General features: G+C 39.3%; 3 protein-coding genes, 4 long non-coding RNA genes and 1 other non-coding gene across 12 annotated transcripts; 5 read left to right on the forward strand and 3 right to left on the reverse strand.

Moving 5' to 3' along the window:
* Positions 1 to 501: 501 nt before the first annotated feature.
* On the forward strand, positions 502 to 3,561 carry LOC124208180 (serine/threonine-protein kinase/endoribonuclease IRE2-like). Its single transcript, XM_046605925.1, has 3 exons — positions 502 to 2,311; positions 2,383 to 3,002; positions 3,085 to 3,561. Exons 1-3 carry the CDS (start codon positions 1,884 to 1,886, stop codon positions 3,237 to 3,239), a joined length of 1,203 nt encoding a protein of 400 aa, XP_046461881.1. The 5' UTR covers positions 502 to 1,883; the 3' UTR covers positions 3,240 to 3,561.
* Positions 3,373 to 4,515, reverse strand: LOC124208181. The gene is made up of 4 exons (XM_046605926.1): positions 4,303 to 4,515; positions 4,159 to 4,216; positions 4,039 to 4,089; positions 3,373 to 3,913 (listed from the first exon to the last, which is right to left on the reverse strand). Exons 1-4 carry the CDS (start codon positions 4,333 to 4,335, stop codon positions 3,690 to 3,692), a joined length of 366 nt encoding a protein of 121 aa, XP_046461882.1. The 5' UTR covers positions 4,336 to 4,515; the 3' UTR covers positions 3,373 to 3,689.
* A 698-nt stretch (positions 4,516 to 5,213) lies between these two features.
* On the forward strand, positions 5,214 to 6,746 carry LOC124208182. The gene is made up of 5 exons (XR_006880331.1): positions 5,214 to 5,280; positions 5,349 to 5,470; positions 5,541 to 5,606; positions 6,529 to 6,640; positions 6,705 to 6,746. It is a non-coding gene; the product is annotated as an uncharacterized LOC124208182 (long non-coding RNA).
* Positions 6,747 to 6,973: 227 nt separating this feature from the next.
* LOC124208184 lies at positions 6,974 to 10,092 on the forward strand. 2 transcript variants are annotated; one of them, XR_006880333.1, is made up of 10 exons: positions 6,974 to 7,030; positions 7,088 to 7,401; positions 7,508 to 7,635; positions 7,719 to 8,033; positions 8,108 to 8,376; positions 8,443 to 8,571; positions 8,671 to 9,044; positions 9,151 to 9,416; positions 9,486 to 9,826; positions 9,896 to 10,092. It is a non-coding gene; the product is annotated as an uncharacterized LOC124208184 (long non-coding RNA). The 2 variants fall into 2 exon arrangements; XR_006880332.1 differs by having other exon boundaries at positions 9,486 to 10,092.
* A 2,432-nt stretch (positions 10,093 to 12,524) lies between these two features.
* LOC124208186 lies at positions 12,525 to 13,203 on the forward strand. Its single transcript, XR_006880338.1, has 4 exons — positions 12,525 to 12,624; positions 12,690 to 12,825; positions 12,989 to 13,094; positions 13,157 to 13,203. It is a non-coding gene; the product is annotated as an uncharacterized LOC124208186 (long non-coding RNA).
* A 1,793-nt stretch (positions 13,204 to 14,996) lies between these two features.
* LOC124208185 lies at positions 14,997 to 19,382 on the reverse strand. 4 transcript variants are annotated; one of them, XR_006880337.1, is made up of 14 exons: positions 19,229 to 19,381; positions 19,027 to 19,163; positions 18,873 to 18,947; positions 18,470 to 18,611; positions 18,264 to 18,408; positions 17,688 to 18,001; positions 17,454 to 17,581; positions 17,056 to 17,370; positions 16,713 to 16,981; positions 16,518 to 16,646; positions 16,045 to 16,418; positions 15,673 to 15,938; positions 15,263 to 15,603; positions 14,997 to 15,193 (listed from the first exon to the last, which is right to left on the reverse strand). It is a non-coding gene; the product is annotated as an uncharacterized LOC124208185 (long non-coding RNA). The 4 variants fall into 4 exon arrangements; XR_006880335.1 differs by having other exon boundaries at positions 14,997 to 15,603; positions 18,264 to 18,397; positions 19,229 to 19,382; XR_006880334.1 differs by having other exon boundaries at positions 14,997 to 15,603; positions 19,229 to 19,382.
* Positions 19,383 to 19,914: 532 nt separating this feature from the next.
* Trnag-gcc lies at positions 19,915 to 19,985 on the reverse strand. Its single transcript has one exon. It is a non-coding gene; the product is annotated as a tRNA-Gly (tRNA).
* Positions 19,986 to 20,831: 846 nt separating this feature from the next.
* Positions 20,832 to 25,809, forward strand: LOC124208189 (hippocalcin-like protein 1). The gene is made up of 10 exons (XM_046605934.1): positions 20,832 to 20,951; positions 21,095 to 21,319; positions 23,935 to 24,004; positions 24,661 to 24,731; positions 24,812 to 24,846; positions 24,919 to 24,969; positions 25,037 to 25,069; positions 25,150 to 25,327; positions 25,483 to 25,586; positions 25,664 to 25,809. The coding sequence occupies exons 2-9, from the start codon at positions 21,113 to 21,115 to the stop codon at positions 25,561 to 25,563; spliced, it is 726 nt and encodes a 241-aa protein (XP_046461890.1). The 5' UTR covers positions 20,832 to 20,951; positions 21,095 to 21,112; the 3' UTR covers positions 25,564 to 25,586; positions 25,664 to 25,809.
* Positions 25,810 to 26,012: the final 203 nt, after the last annotated feature.

Consider the following 26,012-nt stretch of genomic DNA (forward strand, 5'->3'; position numbering starts at 1 on the left):
TTTATTCCTTAGCGCGATATAACTAGAAATGTGACGCACGTGAGTCATTGCAGTGATTATTAATTTCCCAGTGAGAACCATCCAACCCAGTAAAAATGTAGAGGTCGTAAACATATTAACGTTACCGAGAATTTCTGCTATCCGAAATTTGTCACTTCTGGCCGGCATTTATCAACGAACTTGAAAATGTTATAATATGTTATATTTCAACGGATCCATAAGAACATTTGCGTTAAATAATAATAAATGTTAATAATAAAATTTTCGTTTTCCAAGACTGTAATCATGGACTAGCGAAGCAAATCTAGTGTTGCCAATATCTAGTTTTATCGTATTATCCGGTTTTATTCCACTTACTGAGTTTTATTTTATTTTATTTTATTTTTGTTTATCTAATCAATTTTATTGAATATTTATTTTTTTTTTACAAATAAAAAACAAACAATTGAGTTAATGTTCGACTCACTTTCGAGATCTGACAAATGCAAAACACCGGCCATCCCAGATTGCAGACTATAATTTAGAGAACAACACATGAAACGTCTTTTTTAATTTATTTTTGAGAGTGTGAGAAAATTCTATAGAAACCATAGATAAAACCTACAAGGAAATAGTGTGTGCACTTCACGATGGTCATTCTACTATTTTGGCAGGTATGATTTGTCTTGATTTTATAAACTTGAGTGAATTATTTTGTAGTGTGTAAAGCTGGCAGAGCCCAGAGGCAGCAGACACACTGCCACAGACAGCTTTATTTTTTTGTCAGAGGCCAGGCTGAAGCCCCCATGAACGAATTAGAGGAAAAATGATGAAGACATTATTTCAGGCATCAGATTTTTCTTTCCAACTTCATCCATGTGAATAAGTCACTTGGTCGTTCTTGTTGGTGAAGCAAATTAAACACTTCTGTTTAATCAGTTAATAATTCCTATGGCCCATGAGATGGGTTTTAAAGACGAGATTACGCCAACTGATAATGCTAGACCCACTATTCTGCTGATTGTGGTGCTTGATTTCAGTGCCATCTCCAGTTTTGCATTAGTGAAACAAGCTGGATTACTATTACTTTACCCGGAAGCTTCCAATGGTCTCTGTTCCGTCCTGGCAATGCCGTTGAGTTTGAATCTGGAACTCTCGTGTATAGTTTACCCTAGCACAATCTCAGGAGTTCTTATCGCATTTTTTCTAACGTCGCATCTCGTGTCTATCTTCGGGATTATGTTACGGTATGCGACAGGAGTGCGGGGATTCTTTGGGGTGGGGATCAGATCACATTTTTTCCTGGAGTTAAACATTGAAATAATAAAAATTATTATTGTGTGTGACACAGTGATAATCTTTGTTGGCGGCTCTTAAAATACGGCAAGAATTTAACCAATAAGTTAATAATACAAACTAATTGGTATAGCTTTAAACATATTGAAATAATAAAAAATATTATTATGTGTGACACCTTGATAATCCTTGCTGGCGCTGTTAAAATATGGGAAGAAATAAACCAATAAGGATAATAAAACACTAAACTAATCGGTATAGCTATAACTACTGCTTCACGTGTAATACTGCTGTAAGGATCGGATAATGGAAGGATCAAATAATTTCGTTTTACTATGTGACGGGCGCCACATTATTTAACTTTATCGTAAATTGTTTCAGCTGCGCACGGCGAGAACTTGTAGGATCACGGGAGATTAAATATTTTCATAACCATAAATTTTTTGAGTCGAAATAGACGTACATGAACACGCAGATAAGATAGATGTGTGTGAATGCTATAGTCCACATCTAACGTCTCTGTTGGAGTTCAACAAATAATAAAAGCTGTACTCCAAATTAGATCAAAAGGTCAACAAATAAAAATAAAGTTATCGTTATATTCACAAATGGTTTTTACCTTCAATCGAGATAAGCTGTCTCCGTTCAATTGTCACCATCATATCGGACATCATATAACACACCTTCGTATTCCGTCGTCATTTTCAGTTGACTTGTTGTATGATATGGAAGTCAGAGTGAGCAGACGCAGTAGTCTCAAGACCCGACCGGATGTCGGATTTCTTTTTGAAGGTAAAAATGTGAGTTGTCGGAATCGACCGTTGCGTCTGGGTGAAAGAAGTTGTGATTCTTCCACCATTTACCGCGGAATTTGGAAGGGAATTCCCCCATTGGAACACAAAGCCGCAATCAAAAGAGTTAAAAAAACTGATTGCATGGAACACTGGGAAGTAGTTGTTGACTGGCATCAAAGAGGAACCCTCAATCACTCCAATGTCCTAAAATTGTTTGGATTCGAGGAAGATACTGAATGGAGGTTAACAAATGATTTTATTAAATTAAATTTTAAACAAATAAAGTTAATGTGCAATTATTTTATCGAAACAGATATTTCGCCTTGGAACGATTCGATGCCACCCTGGAGCAATTCTGTAACAAACAGTATACAGGGCCGATGCCATATGACAATCAAGTCCTTTATCAAATTTCCAAGGGGCTCATCTATTTGCACAAGAAAGGCCTGGCTCATGGAAACCTTACTCCGAAAACTATTCTCATTGCAAATTCTGACCCAGTCAAGATGAAGCTTGCAGACTTTGGGTTGTGCCAGGGCATTGCTGCTGATGGCACGGAAACTACTAAACCTACCATCCATTCAGCAGAATTGAACGACATTATCGAGCGGGATAAGAATTCGGAATTGGATCCAGCTACTGCCAGTAGTGGCAGCAAAGAAGAGCTTAGCCACTCAAAATTTTGGAAGAGACCCGAAATAATAGGATCGTTAACGAGATCAGTATCGAGCTCAGGATCAAGTCGTTCCGTCGAATCGACAGTCCCAATCACCAAAGACATCAGCTACTCGATCCCCGGTGCTACAGCGGAAGGAGATACGTTCGCAGCCGGATGCTTGTTCTTTTATTTCATTAAGCGAGGTCTGCATCCGTTTGGTGACGCGCATTCGATTCTAAACAATATTCAAGAATGGAAACCTGTCAATATAAAAGGTATCGTAATATAAGCAGACAGATAGAAGGCGCTTAAAACTGTATAGGTTTTATCATGTTTTTTTTTTCACCTTTTTTTTAGAATTAGACGAACACCACTTTGCGTACAAACCAATTCTCGATCTAATTGGAAACTCGTCAATCGAAGGAAGTCAGCAATTCTTGATTGAGGCAGCATTAAAGTTTCGAGTTGGGGCGTTTGCCGTTGCTTGGAAAATGAATATGTTGAAAAAGTAAAATCATTTTGCAAGTAATATTTCTGACAAGCGACTTGCAGATAGTTTTTCTCCATTACATAAATAATTTCTTCAAAAAAAAATTGTTTTGTAACAGATAATAAATGTTTCGTATGCAAAGTGCAATCCAGAACGATGTTGCAAAAAGAGATGTATTTTCAAAAGTAGAGTAATACACACAAGGGGAAAAATTTGTATTTTTGAAATGATGTCCAACAATTAGAAGACTGTGTATATTGCTATAGAATGGAGAGAACACAGAGGATGCTAAACTACTGATGGGCTTCAAGGATTAGCCTACAGGGTGGATAAGAAATATTGAATGAGGAAAAATATTGATGTTGAAATATAAAAATACCAGTACTTTGTATAAAAGACATACACCGGTATGCTCACGTTAAAAACACTTGTTTGTTTTACCGTGAATTTATTCAATTTCAAAAACAGAAAGTTAGCCGAAAGTCTTAACCACACCGGCCGGCAGTGGACAACAAAGTTTTTTAAATCCTGTCCAACATCTTTTCCCATTTCCTCTCTTGTCCGTCAAAGCTTCCTGATAAGTCTTGCCGCATGCTGGACTACAAAATGGAGCAGTTCCACTCCAGAAGCATCCGGAAGATGGATCTAAAGGATTCGGTGGCACTACATTGGACACAATCTGTGGGACGACTGCAACTGCAATTTTCGATTGCATTTAATTAAAACATTGTAAATGATAACAATGAAAGAGCAGCGTAAATACAAAATAGAAACAAAATTCTTTTTTGTTCGAAATAGCATTATGAAAAGTATAGCTTTACCCTGACGTTTCTCTCTCAAGTAGGCAGTGGGATTATCGCGAGTTTCCACTTCTGCAAAATAATTAAAACAAATAAATACATGAAAACATTGAAAACTGAAATGGCAAAACAATATTATACCCAAACTGTCGAAATACTGTGCATTGGTGAGCACCATCATAGCCAGCAAGGAAACCACCTTAAAAATGGTTACAGAAAATTAGCTATTTTGGGCAAATTTAGCTTTTTTTTTATTCTTTTTAAATTTTCAGTTCAAATTTTTACCAGAGTAATGAAACAGTTCATGGCTGGAGACATTCGTAGAGATTGGTGTTTAAATGTTTCGGCTTTTTCTTCGACACAACTAGGACAAACTTAAAAAGTTGTCTAAACGCATCAGATTTCGAGAAACCAATGAATTTTCATTTGGCTTCGAAACATTATACGGAAATGTACGGACAAAGCGGGCAACTTAAAATTTTCGTCTGTTGATAAGCGTTTACAAAGAAAATTCGTGGCCAAAACATACTACTACTAATGTGGTTTTCCATCCTTTATCGTCAGTTATACTACAAAAGCGGTTTCCGGGCTTAAGCAATGATTTTTATCACAGCGTAGTGCTTATTTAGTTATTCCTCATCGTTCTAAATAGACCTCCAGATTCGGTATCTTTAAGTTTAAATCTAGGGCTTTAGAATGAAAGAATAATAAAATAACCTTGTTGCGGTTAGTTGATCTATGACAAATTTCTAGAGACATTCTCCTAAAATTAATTAATTTACTTTTCATGATCTCAAGACATGAAGTGTTTCAATGCCTACACATATTGCTGCATTGCTGTGTTTATATGTTTAGTTAAGAGTAACACCATTGTTTACCGTAATTTCTATTTGGTAGATTACGCTAATCTCATACAAGGAGGATATCCGTTTCTGACAAGAAAAAAAAATCAATTTATATTGAAAATTATTAAAGTGGTTAACCAACAGTACAGTCCAAGACGATAAGAAATCATGGATGATATCATGATGAGGGTTAATATTAAACAAAACTAAGTAATAATTATGGATAAAAATGTTTTGAATACGTCTTAATATTATTGGCGCCATGACATAGCCTACTAGTTCATAAGAAAAGTCAAATATTAAAATTATAAAAAAATGAAACGGCAACGTTGTAAAAAAACAAATACTGCAGTCGACAAAATACAAAACAAGCGTAACGGCGTAAGCGTAACCTCCAAGTGCGAGTCGACTGGATTTGGTAGGAAGATGGTTTCAGACTAAAAATTAATTTTACAGTATTGGCTTGAATTTATTCCCTGTTTGCAGTAAAGAAATTGCTCGATATGTAAGAACGGAAACCCAGGAACCGAAGGATCAAGCCCACGATTTTCCCTCCGCTGTGCTGACTCATGGCGCCATTGTTGCTCATCACAAACAAGTGACTCTTGGTAAGCCTATATACCTTTAAATTTGCAGTGATGGTTAACATGTTACATTCTCTTGTTATTTATTTCTCAGCCAACGTCAGGCTGACTTTTCAGCAAAGAGCGGCAGAGAAGAAGAATCCAATATCAGCTGTGATGTGTAAGTTGAACAGCATTTCAAGCAATTATTCATCTGTTTTACTCATATTGTATGCAATTTTTTTATCTAATCTAGACTAGTCTTATCTGATGCTGTGATTTCGGCAAGGAAAAACTTGTTGAATGAGGGTTGTAGTTTGGAGGATAGTGAATTTGGTTGCTTGGTTAATGAGGATGATGCTCTTAGGACCTCGTCTTTTTAATTTTAATTTAACCTTGTCTTAATCCAAATCAAACTCAACAAGGTACTTTATTGTTATACTTATGCAAATTCTTCATTTGTGCGTAGATTAATATGTTTTATTATGAAGCCTGTATGAAGCCCCACTTTGTGAGATTTAGTTAGTAGCACTGTTAGTTTACATTATATTGTACAGACAGACATCAGACATTTGGAGGGAGTAACAATCGAACCCTGGGTCTTTGTAAGCAACATTTAGTTACTATAACCATTATACCATTTTCGCTCATCGTTTGAGTGATCTGCGGAAGTTGTTCATATTATTACGAAGAAACCTGTCTGAGAGAGTAAAGGAATGTTTACTTTGATTAAGGTCCATAGTAGTATTAGCTAAGTGGTTCAGTTTAGATTTTTTACGCTTGAGTCCCAACTCCTGAGTTAATTTCTGGCGCAGGCTATTGTAGACTACATCAGATATTGGTGTATTGTGACATGTAGTAAGTAGGGAAATATATTACAAATTTTAAGCTTATGTTTGGATGTATGTACAGTATGGATATTCAAACGCTAATTCTCACTAGAGGGTGTCAGTAAAAGGTGAGTACAAGGATTGTTCCAGTGTTAACATTTTTGCAGCTTTTGATAACTTATTGACCGAGAAGAGAGGTTTCTAACAAGGCTCAACTGTGTGCCCATCATGAAATGAATATGGACTGATCATGTGTTTGTGTTTGAAACTTAGACAGGATTGCAGAGGAATATTTTCAAAAATGCCGACTGTCTTTCAAAAGGTTCGAAATGGAAGATTTATTCATTCACCCAAGAAACGAGTCGAAATACTCTAATGTCAATTGGTATAAAGTGAAAAAAGTTTAAGTCATAACCATCTGTATTTGGTATTCATTTTGATATTGGTAGACCCATTCCAATCCCCAGCAACGTCAAACTGCAGAAGGAAAGGCCAATTTGGATTTCCTTCACTTTCGAAGGTCACGGAGATCATTACGTAAAACGTGTGGTGTAGAGGTTGGGTGAGAACGGGATGTGTTAAATAACCATTTGGTTTTTATTTTGATATTGGTTTTTGTAGACCCATCCCCAGCAACGTCAACCTAAAGAAGGAAAGGCCAGTTTGCATTTCCTTCACTCTCGATGAAGGTCACGGAGATCATTACGTAAAACTGTCAATGCGGTGGTGTAGAGGTTGGGTCAGAATGACACGTGTTTCGTCATTATCAAAGCAGGTACAATAGCCGCAAGGGTAAACTATTTGGTATTCATTTTGATTTTGGTTTTTGTAGACCCATCCCCCATCAACGTCACCTGGCAGAAGGAAAGGCTAGTTTGCATTTCAATCGAAGGTTATGGAGATCATTTCGTAAAAGGTGTCATGCAGTGGTGTAGAGGTTGGGTGAGAACAGTAAGTTTTGCATCATTATCAAGAAGGTAAAATAACCGCAAGGCTTAAGAGGAGGGGTGAGAAAAAGTCGTATAAAAGGCGAGAGAAAAGTCGACAGGGATCAGTCGAGCGAGTATCTCCGACACGGCAACAGCTGCATTTCTCTATTTGCCATTCAGCTGCATTCTTCATCGTATTATCAGTTCTCAATCATGGGTAAATTTTCTGTTGTTATATGGAGTTATGTATCAATTTCTATTGTGTTTTTCTCTTTGTTAACATGCCAGATATTTTTGCATATTAATTGTTATTTATTGTTTAGTCGTACATAAGGGCAAGGAAAAGGCGAAAGAAATCAGTCGAGTGAGCATCTCGACACGATAACAGCAACTGCAGTGAACTATTTGTCACCAACTGTATTATTCGTCGAATTGTTAGTTTAAATCATGGGTAAAAATTTTTACATGGAGTTGTGAATCAACTTATTATTTTTTAACATGCCAGTTATAATGTTCAAGCAATTATTTGTCTAGCAAAATATGGCGTCGTGCTGCATTTGTGTGTTGCATCGTTGATGGCTGGGTCGGCCGCTGGTGTACCGATGTCTCCTGGGCATGGCGGATAACAAATTGCAACGCCGCCACCTTACTACACAACATACGACACGACCAGTTGCTACACCGAAGTCCCCGAGTACTGCACCAAGGCTTCAGGTTATTATACCACAACTTATGCTGCCCTGAGCTACTACACCGAATCCCCGCAGTATTGTTCTTCCCCGAGCTACACTACCAAAGGGTCGATTACTACACCGATGCTCCGAAGTACTGCACAACTACATATCATGGGTAAATATTCTGTTACATAGAGTTTTAAATATTCCAGTTGCTCCTATCTAAATTATTTACTTTAATTGCTGAAGAGAGAAAAAAGGCGAAAGAAATCAGTCGAGTGGTCATCTCCGACACGGCAACAGCAGCTGCAGTGCCAAGGCTCAGTATTACACCACAACTTATGTTACCCCGAGACTCTGCACCAAAGCGCCTGAGTGCTATACCGAGGGCACTAATTTCTACACCACCAAGGCACCGGAGTACTACACTGCAGCATACGCTGCTCCAGATTATTACACCGAGGCTCCCCAACACTACACCACCAAGGCACTGGAGTACTACACCACTACATATCATGGTAAATATTCTGTTATGTGGAGTTTAATATGGCATCCACTAAATATACAAATTATTTATTGTCTAGTCGTATGAACGGAGAGAAAAGGTGAAAGAATTTAGCAGTCGAGTGAGCATCTCCGTTACAGCAACAGGAACTGCCGTGCACTTTTTGTCATCAACTTCATTCTTCGTCCCATTACAAGTTTAAATAATGGTAAAAAATTTTCCACAGAGTTGTGAATCAACTCTACTATTTTCTATTTGTTAATATACCAGAACCATAATTGAATTTTAAAATTTATTAATTGTCAAGTAAACTATGGCGGCGTGCTGCTGTTGGGTGTTGTATCGTTGATGGATGGGTCGACTACTGGTGTACCGATGTCTTCTGGGTATGGCGATTACCAAAGTACAACACTGCTCTGCCGTCTTTCTGGTCTTTCTATTTAGCATCAACTTCCGCTGCTCCAGCTTACTACACTGAGGCTCTCAAGTGCTACTCCATCAAGGCTCCAGTTTATTACACCACAGCTCATGTTGCCCTAAGCTACTAAGCAGAATACCCGAAGTATTTTTTCCCGAGCTACACTACCAAAGGGTCGAGTACTACGTCGAGGCTCCCAAGTACTACATTACCAAGGCACCGGAGTACAAAAACGGTCGATTACTACACAGAAGCAATCATAGGTTAATATTTTTTATTTTTCATGGAAATGTGAATCAACTCTATTCTTTTCTAATTGCCAATGTGCTAGTTATTATTGCATATAAAATGTTCAAATTATTTGTCTAGCAACTATGGCGTTGTGCTACTGTGAATGTTTTAACGTTGATCGCTGGATGGACCACTGGTGTGCCGATTTCTCCTGGATATGACGGGCATGAATAATCCGTAGCAACCGGTTATTACACTGGGGCCCCGAATTACTACACCACCAAGGGTTCAGAGTGTAACAGAAGTATTTTTCTTCCCAGAACTTCACTACCTTCACCACGCCGATTACTGAACACCTACTTACCATTCGAAGGTCTCCAGTGCTACGCCACAATGACTCCTGAGTATTAATCTTCAACCTACGACGTTCCAGCTAACTATAATAATGCTCCCTTGTACTGTTCTGTTCCCAGCTACTACACCGAATATTTAACTTGTCACACCACTGAAGCGCCCAAGTACTGCACTACAACCTACGTTGCTCCAGCTTACACCACGAAGGCAGCGGAGTACTACACCACGAAGGCAGCGGAGTACTACACCACGAAGGCAGCGGAGTACTACACCACGAAGGCAGCGGAGTACTACACCACGAAGGCAGCGGAGTACTACACCACGAAGGCAGCGGAGTACTACACCACCGAGGCACCGGAGTACTACACCATTAACTACGCTTCCGCAACTTGCTACATTCTTTTGCTAATTCTTTTGCAAGATTTTTGGTAGTAACATCAAGCCGTCATCATTTCGACAGGTGTCTATTGGTGATGGACTACTTTAAGCCCAGTATCCTGCGCTGTAATATGTATTTTTCATATTTTAGAGGTGACCACTGCCTTAATCAGTCTGCATACGGACGTATTCTTGTGTTTTGACGATTTCACAAGGATAGGTTACGAAAGAAACTTGTAACTGTTGATTTTGAAGTCTTATAAGTAAAACACAAGTCACAAGTGGATAAACTTTGTATAAATGAAAAACTTGAAGTTGAGAGTAATACATTGAAACAATTCCTAAACACTTGGTATAAATTAAGAAACAATGATGTATGTAAAAAAAACTTATATAAAGAATTGTGTTATATTGTCCCACCTCCACCCACAATTCCACCACATTTTACAGTCACATACACACAAACATACACTTAAGTTAACCCGTTGGCTGCCACGCCATACAACCCGTGGGTTGTACTCTCTACTACTCTACGCGCCACGTCAGAAGGATCCATGACCAAGGTGGGACTTGCCATTGCTGACAAGTCCGGGCTGACAAGAGGGGTGCATGGTGCATTGCCTGAAACAGGCGCCTCGCGGCAAGTTTTGGGCTTGGCGACTTTCCGACCCCGCGGCTTGTAAACCACGAGACCGAACAGCGCGGCCCGTGCAGGGGAGAACAAAGGCGTGGCAGTCAACGGGTTAACTAACACTTAACACAAACGACATAATACCAACAATACGATGATCCACGTTGATGACGAGTCTCGGTGTCTGTCGCGATTCGACCGAGTTTCGTTCGCACCAGGAGCAGGGGCAACATCCGACGGAGACCGGTGACGACTGTTAAAGATGAGAAAATCCATCTTCTCGACGTCTCCTCTGCATTACCTGAATAAAGACAAAACAATTCTTATTAAGTGAATAAGTGACATTCCAATAAAAGTTACATAATAGTCACATGATACATATAGGTATATTGATTTGGTTTTTTTCTCAAAACCTCAAAGGCGCGCTGTAAATTGTTAAAAATCTACCTTACAATATTGAGAACTGTACACATAACAAAGCTCACTTGCTGGTCTTAAAAAAAAATTCCGGAAGTACACCGGAAGTAACCACAGCGTCCCAACCATTGAGCTGTTGTCAATTTAAACCACATATTCGTGATCCCCATGAAATTTGGGGTCGATTAGATGTGATTCAAACAAAATCCAAAATTTGACCAAAATCGAGAATTTTCCTGAACTATAATTCAGGAAAATTCTCAAAACCGGAAGTACGAAAACGTAAAAAAGATTACATGAACTTTACCACAAATTTGACGAGGATCACGAATATGTGGTTCTTTTGCTCCTCGAATGAATATTTACTGAACTACTGACTGAAATGAGCAAACCGGAAGTAGAAAAAAAAAGCAATTGTCGAAAATTTAACAAGTGAGCTTTGTTGCTGGAATAGTAATCGTCAGTTATCACTAAATATTTCAACAAAATAACTGCCAATAAATGTTTAAAGAGATGTGCAAAGTAACTGAAACTGACTGTTTTGACAGCTGCAAATTATCAAAAAGCCATCTAGCGTTGGAAAAAAGAAACGTCAAAGTAAAACTTCGTTTGAGCGTAAGAAGGGCCTGATTTTGGAAACTATTACACAGACAGAGTCTAACGCAACTAGACTATTAATAGATAACCTACGAAAATAAGTCAATTGTTGGGTACCTGGGCATAATCCCGTGGTGAGTGACTGCAGGTGTGTAACAGCGGACGGAAGCGATCACTGAAGTGGTCCAGAAACTCGCCAAGTCGCCAGTGAAGTAAAACACTTAGAAGCAGTGAAGCTAGATGAGCGGGCGTCGCGAAGATAAGGATGGAGAAGAACTTTGATGGAAGTCCCTCTTCCGTCATGGACAAAGGTCAGCATGGGCACAAGAATCTCCGTGACAGGACCACACGATTCCATAAAGAAACTGCGTGCTCTGTAAAATAAAATGTTTTACATTAATGAAAATATAACAAAGATTAAAGCATATCAATCTTTACCTTTTCTAAGTAGCACACTGCAATTTTCATGATGAAAAAACTGTAAAAATGGAATTCACAGCAACCAACAGCCTATCTCTTAGCTGGGTTGCCTTCTAAACAGAAGTAAAAACAGCCCATAACAACAAGCATTCTGTTGCAGGGTATGCCACCAAAATTGCGAGATTCAGAAAAGATCCTATGGATCAAGAATACCTATACGTTCATGAACAAGAACACCTATGTTATGTGAAAATCTGAATTGTAATGGTCTGGTAGCAGTAATGGAGAAATACCTTACCTCTGCACATTTTTATTCCACTATATGTGTGCTTCAAACATCAGTTTTAGGCTTTTGGCTGCATGAGGATCTAATGGATGGAAATTGACTGAGCGCTAAGTCAACTTGTTGGAATGACTGACAGTATACATCTAAAATTTGAAGAAATACGTTGGTACAGTAAAAAATTAAGGAAACTAGGTAAAGATAAACCTACATATGTACAAAGTTCAATTTGATAATTGAAATCACAGGAATATAAGTATAAATTTGCAACAATTTGTTTCGCTCATTTCGCCTCGTTTCACCATGAAAGAACAACAACATGGGCGACACTAGCAACATCTGGTAATGAGTTTTGAAGAGTTCCGTTTGGAGTTGGCAACTTAGGATTCAAAACTTATTACCAGATGTCGCTAGTGTCGTCCTTGTTGTTGTTCTTTCATGGTGAAACGAGGGAAAATTGGCGAAACAATTGGTTGCTAATTATACTTATATTCCTGTGATTTCATATACCAAATTGAACTTCGGAACTTATGTAGGTTTGCCTTGACCTAGTTTCCTTAATTTTTTACTGTACCAACGTATTTCTTCAAATTTAAGATGCATACTGTCAGTCATTCCAACAAGTTGACTTAGCGCTCAGTAACTTTCCATCCAATAGATCCTCATACTGTCAAAAGCCTAAAACTATTGTTTGAAACTCGCATATAGTGGAATTCAAATCTGCCGAGTTAAGGTATTTTCCCATTACAACTACCAGACCATTACAATTCAGATTTTCATTGTAACATAGGTATTGTTGTTCATGTACTTTTTCCGACTTTTCTGAATCTCGCAATTTTGGTGGTGTAACCTGAAAAATTATGTTTGCTCTTATGGCTGTTTCTATTTCTGTTTAGAAGGCAACCCAAGTGAGAGAAAGGTGAACATGTATAATGTGTGTGTACGCATACATGTTCCAGTTCTGCTTGATTCCTTACTAAATTCATCGGCTGTATGTTAAAGGTAAGCATCAATACCATCTTCTATCACCATGCTACTGCAACACTTCATGACACTTTCTTAAGCATCAGGAAATTTATCTCAACATGAGGAGTAAGGCTGTTGGTTGCTGTGAATTCCATTTTTACAGTTTTTTCATCATGAAAATTGCAGTGTGCTACTTAGAAAAGGTAAAGATTGATATGCTTTAATCTTTGTTATATTTTCATTAATGTAAAACATTTTATTTTACAGAGCACGCAGTTTCTTTATGGAATCGTGTGGTCCTGTCACGGAGATTCTTGTGCCCATGCTGACCTTTGTCCATGACGGAAGAGGGACTTCCATCAAAGTTCTTCTCCATCCTTATCTTCGCGACGCCCGCTCATCTAGCTTCACTGCTTCTAAGTGTTTTACTTCACTGGCGACTTGGCGAGTTTCTGGACCACTTCAGTGATCGCTTCCGTCCGCTGTTACACACCTGCAGTCACTCACCACGGGATTATGCCCAGGTACCCAACAATTGACTTATTTTCGTAGGTTATCTATTAATAGTCTAGTTGCGTTAGACTCTGTCTGTGTAATAGTTTCCAAAATCAGGCCCTTCTTACGCTCAAACGAAGTTTTACTTTGACGTTTCTTTTTTCCAACGCTAGATGGCTTTTTGATAATTTGCAGCTGTCAAAACAGTCAGTTTCAGTTACTTTGCACATCTCTTTAAACATTTATTGGCAGTTATTTTGTTGAAATATTTAGTGATAACTGACGATTACTATTCCAGCAACAAAGCTCACTTGTTAAATTTTCGACAATTGCTTTTTTTTTCTACTTCCGGTTTGCTCATTTCAGTCAGTAGTTCAGTAAATATTCATTCGAGGAGCAAAAGAACCACATATTCGTGATCCTCGTCAAATTTGTGGTAAAGTTCATGTAATCTTTTTTACGTTTTCGTACTTCCGGTTTTGAGAATTTTCCTGAACTATAGTTCAGGAAAATTCTCGATTTTGGTCAAATTTTGGATTTTGTTTGAATCACATCTAATCGACCCCAAATTTCATGGGGATCACGAATATGTGGTTTAAATTGACAACAGCTCAATGGTTGAGACGCTGTGGTTACTTCCGGTGTACTTCCGGAATTTTTTTTTAAGACCAGCAAGTGAGCTTTGTTATGTGTACAGTTCTCAATATTGTAAGGTAGATTTTTAACAATTTACAGCGCGCCTTTGAGGTTTTGAGAAAAAAACCAAATCAATATACCTATATGTATCATGTGACTATTATGTAACTTTTATTGGAATGTCACTTATTCACTTAATAAGAATTGTTTTGTCTTTATTCAGGTAATGCAGAGGAGACGTCGAGAAGATGGATTTTCTCATCTTTAACAGTCGTCACCGGTCTCCGTCGGATGTTGCCCCTGCTCCTGGTGCGAACGAAACTCGGTCGAATCGCGACAGACACCGAGACTCGTCATCAACGTGGATCATCGTATTGTTGGTATTATGTCGTTTGTGTTAAGTGTTAGTTAACCCGTTGACTGCCACGCCTTTGTTCTCCCCTGCACGGGCCGCGCTGTTCGGTCTCGTGGTTTACAAGCCGCGGGGTCGGAAAGTCGCCAAGCCCAAAACTTGCCGCGAGGCGCCTGTTTCAGGCAATGCACCATGCACCCCTCTTGTCAGCCCGGACTTGTCAGCAATGGCAAGTCCCACCTTGGTCATGGATCCTTCTGACGTGGCGCGTAGAGTAGTAGAGAGTACAACCCACGGGTTGTATGGCGTGGCAGCCAACGGGTTAACTTAAGTGTATGTTTGTGTGTATGTGACTGTAAAATGTGGTGGAATTGTGGGTGGAGGTGGGACAATATAACACAATTCTTTATATAAGTTTTTTTTACATACATCATTGTTTCTTAATTTATACCAAGTGTTTAGGAATTGTTTCAATGTATTACTCTCAACTTCAAGTTTTTCATTTATACAAAGTTTATCCACTTGTGACTTGTGTTTTACTTATAAGACTTCAAAATCAACAGTTACAAGTTTCTTTCGTAACCTATCCTTGTGAAATCGTCAAAACACAAGAATACGTCCGTATGCAGACTGATTAAGGCAGTGGTCACCTCTAAAATATGAAAAATACATATTACAGCGCAGGATACTGGGCTTAAAGTAGTCCATCACCAATAGACACCTGTCGAAATGATGACGGCTTGATGTTACTACCAAAAATCTTGCAAAAGAATTAGCAAAAGAATGTAGCAAGTTGCGGAAGCGTAGTTAATGGTGTAGTACTCCGGTGCCTCGGTGGTGTAGTACTCCGCTGCCTTCGTGGTGTAGTACTCCGCTGCCTTCGTGGTGTAGTACTCCGCTGCCTTCGTGGTGTAGTACTCCGCTGCCTTCGTGGTGTAGTACTCCGCTGCCTTCGTGGTGTAGTACTCCGCTGCCTTCGTGGTGTAAGCTGGAGCAACGTAGGTTGTAGTGCAGTACTTGGGCGCTTCAGTGGTGTGACAAGTTAAATATTCGGTGTAGTAGCTGGGAACAGAACAGTACAAGGGAGCATTATTATAGTTAGCTGGAACGTCGTAGGTTGAAGATTAATACTCAGGAGTCATTGTGGCGTAGCACTGGAGACCTTCGAATGGTAAGTAGGTGTTCAGTAATCGGCGTGGTGAAGGTAGTGAAGTTCTGGGAAGAAAAATACTTCTGTTACACTCTGAACCCTTGGTGGTGTAGTAATTCGGGGCCCCAGTGTAATAACCGGTTGCTACGGATTATTCATGCCCGTCATATCCAGGAGAAATCGGCACACCAGTGGTCCATCCAGCGATCAACGTTAAAACATTCACAGTAGCACAACGCCATAGTTGCTAGACAAATAATTTGAACATTTAATATGCAATAATAACTAGCACATTGGCAATTAGAAAAGAATAGAGTTGATTCACATTTCCATGAAAAATAAAAAATATTAACCTATGATTGCTTCTGTGTAGTAATCGACCGTTTTTGTACTCCGGTGCCTTGGTAATGTAGTACTTGGGAGCCTCGACGTAGTACTCGACCCTTTGGTAGTGTAGCTCGGGAAAAAATACTTCGGGTATTCTGCTTAGTAGCTTAGGGCAACATGAGCTGTGGTGTAATAAACTGGAGCCTTGATGGAGTAGCACTTGAGAGCCTCAGTGTAGTAAGCTGGAGCAGCGGAAGTTGATGCTAAATAGAAAGACCAGAAAGACGGCAGAGCAGTGTTGTACTTTGGTAATCGCCATACCCAGAAGACATCGGTACACCAGTAGTCGACCCATCCATCAACGATACAACACCCAACAGCAGCACGCCGCCATAGTTTACTTGACAATTAATAAATTTTAAAATTCAATTATGGTTCTGGTATATTAACAAATAGAAAATAGTAGAGTTGATTCACAACTCTGTGGAAAATTTTTTACCATTATTTAAACTTGTAATGGGACGAAGAATGAAGTTGATGACAAAAAGTGCACGGCAGTTCCTGTTGCTGTAACGGAGATGCTCACTCGACTGCTAAATTCTTTCACCTTTTCTCTCCGTTCATACGACTAGACAATAAATAATTTGTATATTTAGTGGATGCCATATTAAACTCCACATAACAGAATATTTACCATGATATGTAGTGGTGTAGTACTCCAGTGCCTTGGTGGTGTAGTGTTGGGGAGCCTCGGTGTAATAATCTGGAGCAGCGTATGCTGCAGTGTAGTACTCCGGTGCCTTGGTGGTGTAGAAATTAGTGCCCTCGGTATAGCACTCAGGCGCTTTGGTGCAGAGTCTCGGGGTAACATAAGTTGTGGTGTAATACTGAGCCTTGGCACTGCAGCTGCTGTTGCCGTGTCGGAGATGACCACTCGACTGATTTCTTTCGCCTTTTTTCTCTCTTCAACAATTAAAGTAAATAATTTAGATAGGAGCAACTGGAATATTTAAAACTCTATGTAACAGAATATTTACCCATGATATGTAGTTGTGCAGTACTTCGGAGCATCGGTGTAGTAATCGACCCTTTGGTAGTGTAGCTCGGGGAAGAACAATACTGCGGGGATTCGGTGTAGTAGCTCAGGGCAGCATAAGTTGTGGTATAATAACCTGAAGCCTTGGTGCAGTACTCGGGGACTTCGGTGTAGCAACTGGTCGTGTCGTATGTTGTGTAGTAAGGTGGCGGCGTTGCAATTTGTTATCCGCCATGCCCAGGAGACATCGGTACACCAGCGGCCGACCCAGCCATCAACGATGCAACACACAAATGCAGCACGACGCCATATTTTGCTAGACAAATAATTGCTTGAACATTATAACTGGCATGTTAAAAAATAATAAGTTGATTCACAACTCCATGTAAAAATTTTTACCCATGATTTAAACTAACAATTCGACGAATAATACAGTTGGTGACAAATAGTTCACTGCAGTTGCTGTTATCGTGTCGAGATGCTCACTCGACTGATTTCTTTCGCCTTTTCCTTGCCCTTATGTACGACTAAACAATAAATAACAATTAATATGCAAAAATATCTGGCATGTTAACAAAGAGAAAAACACAATAGAAATTGATACATAACTCCATATAACAACAGAAAATTTACCCATGATTGAGAACTGATAATACGATGAAGAATGCAGCTGAATGGCAAATAGAGAAATGCAGCTGTTGCCGTGTCGGAGATACTCGCTCGACTGATCCCTGTCGACTTTTCTCTCGCCTTTTATACGACTTTTTCTCACCCCTCCTCTTAAGCCTTGCGGTTATTTTACCTTCTTGATAATGATGCAAAACTTACTGTTCTCACCCAACCTCTACACCACTGCATGACACCTTTTACGAAATGATCTCCATAACCTTCGATTGAAATGCAAACTAGCCTTTCCTTCTGCCAGGTGACGTTGATGGGGGATGGGTCTACAAAAACCAAAATCAAAATGAATACCAAATAGTTTACCCTTGCGGCTATTGTACCTGCTTTGATAATGACGAAACACGTGTCATTCTGACCCAACCTCTACACCACCGCATTGACAGTTTTACGTAATGATCTCCGTGACCTTCATCGAGAGTGAAGGAAATGCAAACTGGCCTTTCCTTCTTTAGGTTGACGTTGCTGGGGATGGGTCTACAAAAATCAAAATGAATATCAAATAGTTTCCCCTTGCGGCTATTGTACCTGCTTTGATAATGACGAAACACGTGTCATTCTCACCCAACCTCTACACCACCGCATTGAAAGTTTTACACGTAATGTTTCCCGCGACCTTCAAGCGAGAAGGACATCATGTCTGGACAAACTGGCCGACCTGTCTGCAGGTTGACTTGCATGCAAAAAAATGTAACGAATCTAAAACTCCTCACATATATTAACTGCAAAGTTACCTCGAGTATGAGTGAGGATTCCCTAGAGTTCAGAGCTATCCTTCCAAACTAATATAAAGACGTCGCAAAAGGCCAGTAACGGCAACCAGCGCCAACTCCATTGACCACAAGAACGAAATTTATAACCTTAGTGTTTGCAGATCTGTTGGAAAGAATAAAATGATTATTGTTTATGGATTAAAACAGAAATAAAAATGTTATTATTTCCTATCCTATTCATATTTCCTATTCATATATGTTTTCATGCACGAATGTGGTACATGTAGCCTACATAATTATGGCAGGTTATTCACTTCACACACCCTTCATGTCTCTGAAACTCTAAGTGGGAATGGGACAAGGAAATTCTCTGTTATTTACAAATTTACACAAATTTACCGATGAGCATTAAAACTGTAGCTACCTAGAAGTAGAAACAGCCATAACAGCAAACATGCTGTTGCAGGGTACACCACCAAAATTGCGAGATTCAGAGATCCTATGGTTCACGAGCAAGAATATCAATGTTATATGAAAATCTGAATTGTAATGGTCTGGTAGCAGTAATGGGGAAATACCTTATCTCGGCACATTTGTATTACACTATATGTATGCTTAAAACATGAGTTTTAGGCTTTTGACAGCATGATGGGCCTAATGGATGGAAATTGACTGAGCGCTAAGTCAACTTGTTGGAATGACTGACAGTATGCATCTAGAATTTGAAGAAATAAGTTGGTACAGTATAAAAATAAGGAAACTAGGTCAAGATTAACCTACATGAGATACAAAGTTCAATTTGATATTTGAAATCACAGGAATAAGTATATAAACTAGCAATAATTTGTTTCGTCATATTTCGCCTCGTTTCTCCATGAAAGAACATCGACGACACTAACGACATCTAGTAATGAGTTTTGAATCTAAAGTTAGTTGCACACTTGCACAGTCAGTCTGTCACGGACAGGCATGACATTACACGTCGTAACTTTTCTAAGTTATTATTAAATTAACGATGCTGTCCTCTCAGTATTAATTGCATTGCAATTTGTTGTTGAACTTGAACAGCTATTTTTTTCAGATCGGACTATCAGACAACGACATAGAAAAAGAGGTTGTCGCCCATTGATTAGTCATGGATTGGTTCTCTATTTCAAATATTGCACCAGCTGACAGCCTTACATTTCCGCTTCTTAGAATAAATAGATGCTCTCCGTATTTCTTTCTTTCTTCGATAGATGGTGTAGTAGGTAGGGAATTCCCCTTGTTACCTCCCAGCTAGCTGCCTCCCAGTCCCAGGTCCCAGCCGTTTTTTTTTTTAAGTATTACAGTTAACGGTTAACCGTACCGTGTGTAGAAAAAATAATCAAAGTTTCTCTATTAAGCACTTGATTAAATTTTAAATTACGAGAATTATTTGTATTGTGAACAAAACAATAAAATCATATTCATCGGCAAAAAGAAATTGCATCGACCGGGAATCGAACCCGGGCCGCCCGCGTGGCAGGCGAGCATTCTACCACTGAACCATCGATGCTTATACAATATTTCTCTTGTCTTAAAATATAAATGTATAATAAAGATGAAAAGAAAAAAAAATAAAATTTGCAATAATATGACAAACAGATATCCACGAAAAACTCATAAACCTGAGCACTCAGCTGTGCGAGCATCAAATCAAAACGTTAAATAAATAAATTTGAAAAATAATATGAATTCAGATATCGAATCGAGTCACTGCCACGACAGAGATTGAATAGTTTTATATTCGAAAAGCTGTATGTCTTAAAGTTATTGGTAGACAACGATTCTAGGAATACGTCACGACGGTTGAAATTGCTAAGAAATTTAAAACTCCCCGTCTGCGAAAGATCCCAGGCAATATTGCAATGTAATATGAATAATAAACTAGAAAAAAAAATTAGAGACTCCCACGACCATGAAGAAATCTGCTGCGTACTACATTTATAGATTTTACTAATACGTACATTTATAGATTTTAGATATAGAGCATACATTCCCATCTTGTGTAATAGAAAAGGACCGGATGTGACCGGATATTCCCTGATGTACAACATTAGTAAGAGCAACAGCAGCCGCCGCAATAAAGCCCATTATCGAAAATCAACTATCAAAACACTTAGAGAAGGGAAGACAACAAGACATACACACACAGAGAGAGAGAAAAACAAAATATAGCCTGCTGCTGCTGCTTGTGTTGCCGCCTTCAGCCGTCTGTGTGTTGAGTTTGCTTTTAGCGAAACTTTTTTCTTACAGTATATATACGCTACTATACTCTATACATCTAAGCGGCGCGCGCCGATGCAAAGCCCTCGCCGCTCTTTAACAACGACCTTGGTTTATAAGACATTCTGATAGAGAGAAAGAAGAGTTTGCGCTGCCCGGCCATCCCCGTGTTCAGTTGGTCCTTTTACGCACCCAGTGACAGAGTTATCTTCCATAATCCTCGCTCAGCTTCGTCCACAAGGGGATAGAACCGCCGGTTTGTTTACCAAAAAAATAATAAAAATAAATAAAAGTTTTGTAATCATTTTTCCCCTCTCGCCTTTACTCGTTTACAATTTTGTGAACACTTGCAACAAACAAATGAGTTATACGCCATCATTTTCTGTTAAATATTAACAGGTGATATTTTTCTTGGTCATGCCGAGCTTCAGCGACAGCAGCAGCGAACAGGCGAGCATACTCGATTTCGCCGATGTGGACCTCTGCAGTAAAGCCAACGTCACCAAAGTGAGCAACGGCCAGGAGGACAAGCAAGTTCGACTGCGGCTCAGTTTGGACGAAATTTGCCACCGAACTAATTTCACCCGCAAAGAAGTCCGAGCTTTTTATCGAACTTTGAAACAGGTCAGTGTATACCAAGTTGTTGTTCAATCTTTCCGTAGTAGATCCAGTTTGGCCTGAAATAGATTGACACGCTCGGCGCCCGCGGTTCAATGACCGAGAAATAATTAACCCACTTTGAAAAATAAATTGAAAATAAACCCAGCCATTTCGTTTTAAAAAGAAAACGAAAAAAAAAGGCCAAGCGTCTATATGTACACTTGAAGTCGCAGGAGAGAATATCTTTTCATGCGCGCTCACTTTGATGGGTTTTTTCCGCTTTATAGATGGAAGGTTCGATCCCTTCCAGCCCATTAGCAAATCTTGGCAATATAGTCCATGGTGTATACGATGTTGGCATTTTTTCAATTCGGGGTGGGTGGGTGGGTTTATGTCCCCGGTGTCCTAATGGGATCAAGTCCTCGCTCCCTCCCAACCCAACAGCAGTCAACATTGCTACACGTCAAAAAACAGTATAGGAAATACTGCCTGGACGCGTGCGGTAAAGATAAATTGTCGAATAATAAAAGATGTAGGCCGGCGAATAAAAGAAGAGTTTACGGCCGTCATTATTCGACGTCAAATTCTTTAGACGGAGTGGGAGACAAGTTGTCAAGCCGACTCCGATCGAGAGGATCAATTGGGAGCAGCAGCAGCAGCAGCTCACCGTAAATAAAACGAAGCCGAAACACAACATTTAAATGGCGCTACAACACGTTCTATAAATACTTAGTCTTATCAAAATCGATGGGCAAACACACACAAACACAGAGTGTTGCTCCGTAATGACGCCGCAGCCTTTGGCGGGGGGATGGAGGGGAGAAAAAAAACGTTATAGCAGCAAATTGTAGAAACTAAATGGTTCCTTTCGGAACAATAACTTTCTTCATTTTGTGTACCCAGAGGAAATGGCAGGCTACAGCGGTAAACTCAATTTTCTTTATTGAATCAACAAAGCCGGGGGAAAGAAAAAAAAAAGAAAAGAAAAAGAAGGAAGACAAATTATTGGCGTTTGCGGACTTGTCGAATCGACGTGACTGGAATAATCTGAACGAATCGGTCCAGCAACGTCCAACGTCCAACCCAAAAGAAAGAAACGAATCACACACTTTTCGGGTCTAGAATGACTTGATTTCGCAAAGTATAGCATATCCGTGATTTTGCCGCTTATCTACGCACTCAGCTGCTTATCTACTCTTAAAGACCTAGAAGAAGGGCATAATAGGGCCACGCCCTGGCGACAATCTCTCGTGTAATTTTTCTCTCTTTCTCTCAAAATACTTTGTGATCAAATTAGCCGACGATTGTGCAGAGCTCGGCACGTCGTGACACGCCAGAGCCATTTCTTACTGTTCCTTTTTTCTTCTTCCTATTATAGTAGTTTGCGTGAATTGCTTTTTTTTTTTCACGTTGGAAAAAAAAACCCTGTTCGGACTCGGTAATACGTGGACAAAGAAGAAGAAGAAGAAGAAGAAGAAGGGAGATTTTATATGGCGTAAGATTATTCCTATAAAATCGGGAGAATGTGGAAAACGATAATGGGATGGAACCGCGCCATGGCATCGGCATTGATGGTGGCTTTTGCCAAATACACCGAACGACGAAAAGCAAAAGAAGGAAAAAAAAGGAGCTAGAGAAGAAGCCAGTGCTATTATATAGATGTAGTATATAGTAGTAGTACCTATCCGAAAAGAAAATGGCCGGAAAGTGCGTCCAAAACTGTCGATCAATCGATATCGTCACAGCCCCAAGTTTCTTGGCAAAGGATCACGCTTTTTCTGAAATCAAACATCTTTTCATTAACGGAAGTCCTCCGGCAGCAGTTCCCCCGGCTCTTCTTCTTATACATCCTCCTCCTAAAAAATAAAAAAAAAAATAAAGGATTAAGGATAGGCTGCTGGAATGCCGGACCAGGCATAGTGCTTTTCTATGCTCTGCTCTGCTGTGTATATATTCGGTGCTTAGATAAACACTATAGGGTATATAACCTACATATCTCAAAGTTCCAGGTGTTGCTGGAGGCTACTATGTAGCCGCTCTGTGTGTACACAGAGGCGCAAAGGTATTTTGGTTTCTTTTTAAAAAAAAGCCGCGCGTGAAAGACTTAAAAGAAATCTAATTTTAAAAAGTGCGCAGCGACGCGAGCGCGCGCGCTAAGTGTCTCGAGTTTTTTTATTATAGCGACCGTTTGCCTTTCCGGCACACACACACACTCCGGCACGTGCACAGCAGCAGCAGCAGTCTGCTGGGAGGGGGGCGAACAAAACAAACTGCGGCTGATTTATTTTTCGCCGATATAAAGAAGAAGAAGAAGAGTTCGACGGCGACATTCAAAAACATCTGGCCCTTGCTTCGTTTCTTTTTCTTTTTATTTCGCTTCTTCTTCTTCTTCCACGATAACAAGACGAATTATTGATTATCGTATAATCTATAGAGGTCCCGAAATTGTATAGAAATCAATTGACATTCGATCAGCACATCACGGCACACGTCAATAGATTGATCTATGAATCAGATCTCAAATTCCCGAGAATACCGTTTGAAAACCGTACTGTATTTGACCTAGAGCAATGTGAATACTTTTTATTACGACTGTCTATTTTTTCAAAATATTTTTGGTTTGTTTTTGTCTATATCAGGAATGTCCACTCGGAGTGGTGACCGAAGAAACCTTGCGGGACGCCTATCACCGCCTTTTCCCCAACGGAAGTAATATATATGATGTGCCTTTGGCATTTATGTGACCATATCTTAAGCCCCATTTCGAATGAGATGGCAAAGAAAAGAAAAATGTATATCTGCACGTAAGCCCACGTCTATATCCCCTGCAAGCACAACAATATTACAGTGGGAATGAGCGTTGCCCTCCGATAGGATTACCGCCAGCACCAGCTATGGATTATCAAATTTCATTCTTTAATTAGATTGATGCCGTTTGGCTTTTTTCTCACGATATACTTAGAAAAATAATGCCGATTGAAAATAAAAAGAGAGAGAAAAAAGGACACAAACAAAAAAGATAGCATAAAAAGAATGACGTATTACATCCGAGCCCCTTTGACACTGACCTTTTCTACTGGGCGGTTCTATTATCTATATGTATACCAGAAAACTAAAGTTTTATTACGCAATCACTTTCCCTCCCACTCGTATGTGTATACCACATCAGTCCCTGGCGAACCCGGGCCGCTTTTATTGTCCAATATACATAGAGCCTAAACACGCAAATGCATATTTGCTGCTGATTCCCGAACCACAACACGTTTCAATATTGAATGGGGGGGGGGGGGCTGGAGAAGCACTATGACTGCACTCTGTATAATATCTTTTCTATACATTTCCCCCTTTCTATTTTCATACATCAGACGTAGGAATGTACGTGAAATATGTTTTCCGCACCTTGGATACCCAGGGCAACGGCAAAATTACTTTCACGGTAAGATCTATAGACGTTCGATCAATGACTAATGCGGCTCCTTTCATTTTTTTTTTTAATATTGGAATTTCGTGCTGCAGCAATTACTCGTGTTCCTGTCGACCATCAGCAAAGGGTACATAATGTGCATTACTGAAATGAACAGCAGCAAAGTTACATGTCATTCGAATATATTTTCAAATTACAGAACTCATCTTGATCGTTTGAAATGGATATTCCGCTTGTACGACCTCGACGGGTATCGTAAATTTGGTTATTAAAATCTTTAAAAGCGCTTATTATATTTGTATGAATGTTATCTGTAGGGACGGGGCGATTCAGCATTCCGAACTATTAAAGTATAATTCGACTTGCGAACATTTCGTGAAAAAATGGGAGACTAATAATCACGTTCTTTTTTTTTAAAATTTCCAATCAGTTTGTGCTGTGCAATTCACGAGCTGGCGGGAACAACGGAAAAAAGAATCTTTCACGAAAGTAAGAAATCCGGGAAGGAAGAAATGTTCAGCGAAAGCGAAAAAGACAGAAAATTCCGCCAGATCAAACTCTGGGTCGATAAAGTCTTTAGGCGATGGGATTCTAATCAAGACGGCCAGGTAAAATATGTCAAACTATTCGAGTAAATGTAGCACAGAAATATTAAATGCCTTCGTGATCTGAACATGCAATTATTCACTGGTGCTTTAATTGTAAGCCAAGTTTTCCTTCCCTGCTGTGTAGGCCTAATGTTCTTATATAATTATCCTAATAGGTAACACTCGAGGAATTCCTAGCAAGTTATTCAAATGACGATCTCCTTGAAACTTCGCTTCATTATTTTGATGACTTATAGAATAATTTAACTAATCTTAAAAGGTATGTCACCACCAAGGACGAATGAAAATTTTGTTTCAATTCAAGTATGTCATTATTTGTCAATCTTTCGATTTCAGGAATCTCAGCATTGTCGTGTGTAACATACTTGAATGAAGATCTGAAACTAGGACTGAATGAAATTGAAAACAATAAGACGACTCCTAAATGTAGGCCCTAATTCAAAATTGAATTGAATAGACCTCGAAAACAGAGTGATGAGAAGCATTAGCCAGTGTTTGCTGAATGACGATTTTTTTTGATTTATGAATCAAAATCATAAATCATTTTTTAGAAATTTTAGATGAATCAAAAATTAAATCAATAATCATAATTTTGATTTAATTTTTGATTTAATTTAACGAAACGATTTAAAATCAAATTTGATTCAGCAAACACTGCCATTAGCTCTCAAACATAGCCAATAAC

This window comes from Daphnia pulex, chromosome 11 (genome assembly GCF_021134715.1).
Source record: "Daphnia pulex isolate KAP4 chromosome 11, ASM2113471v1".
NCBI classification, from domain to species: Eukaryota; Metazoa; Arthropoda; class Branchiopoda; order Diplostraca; family Daphniidae; genus Daphnia; species Daphnia pulex.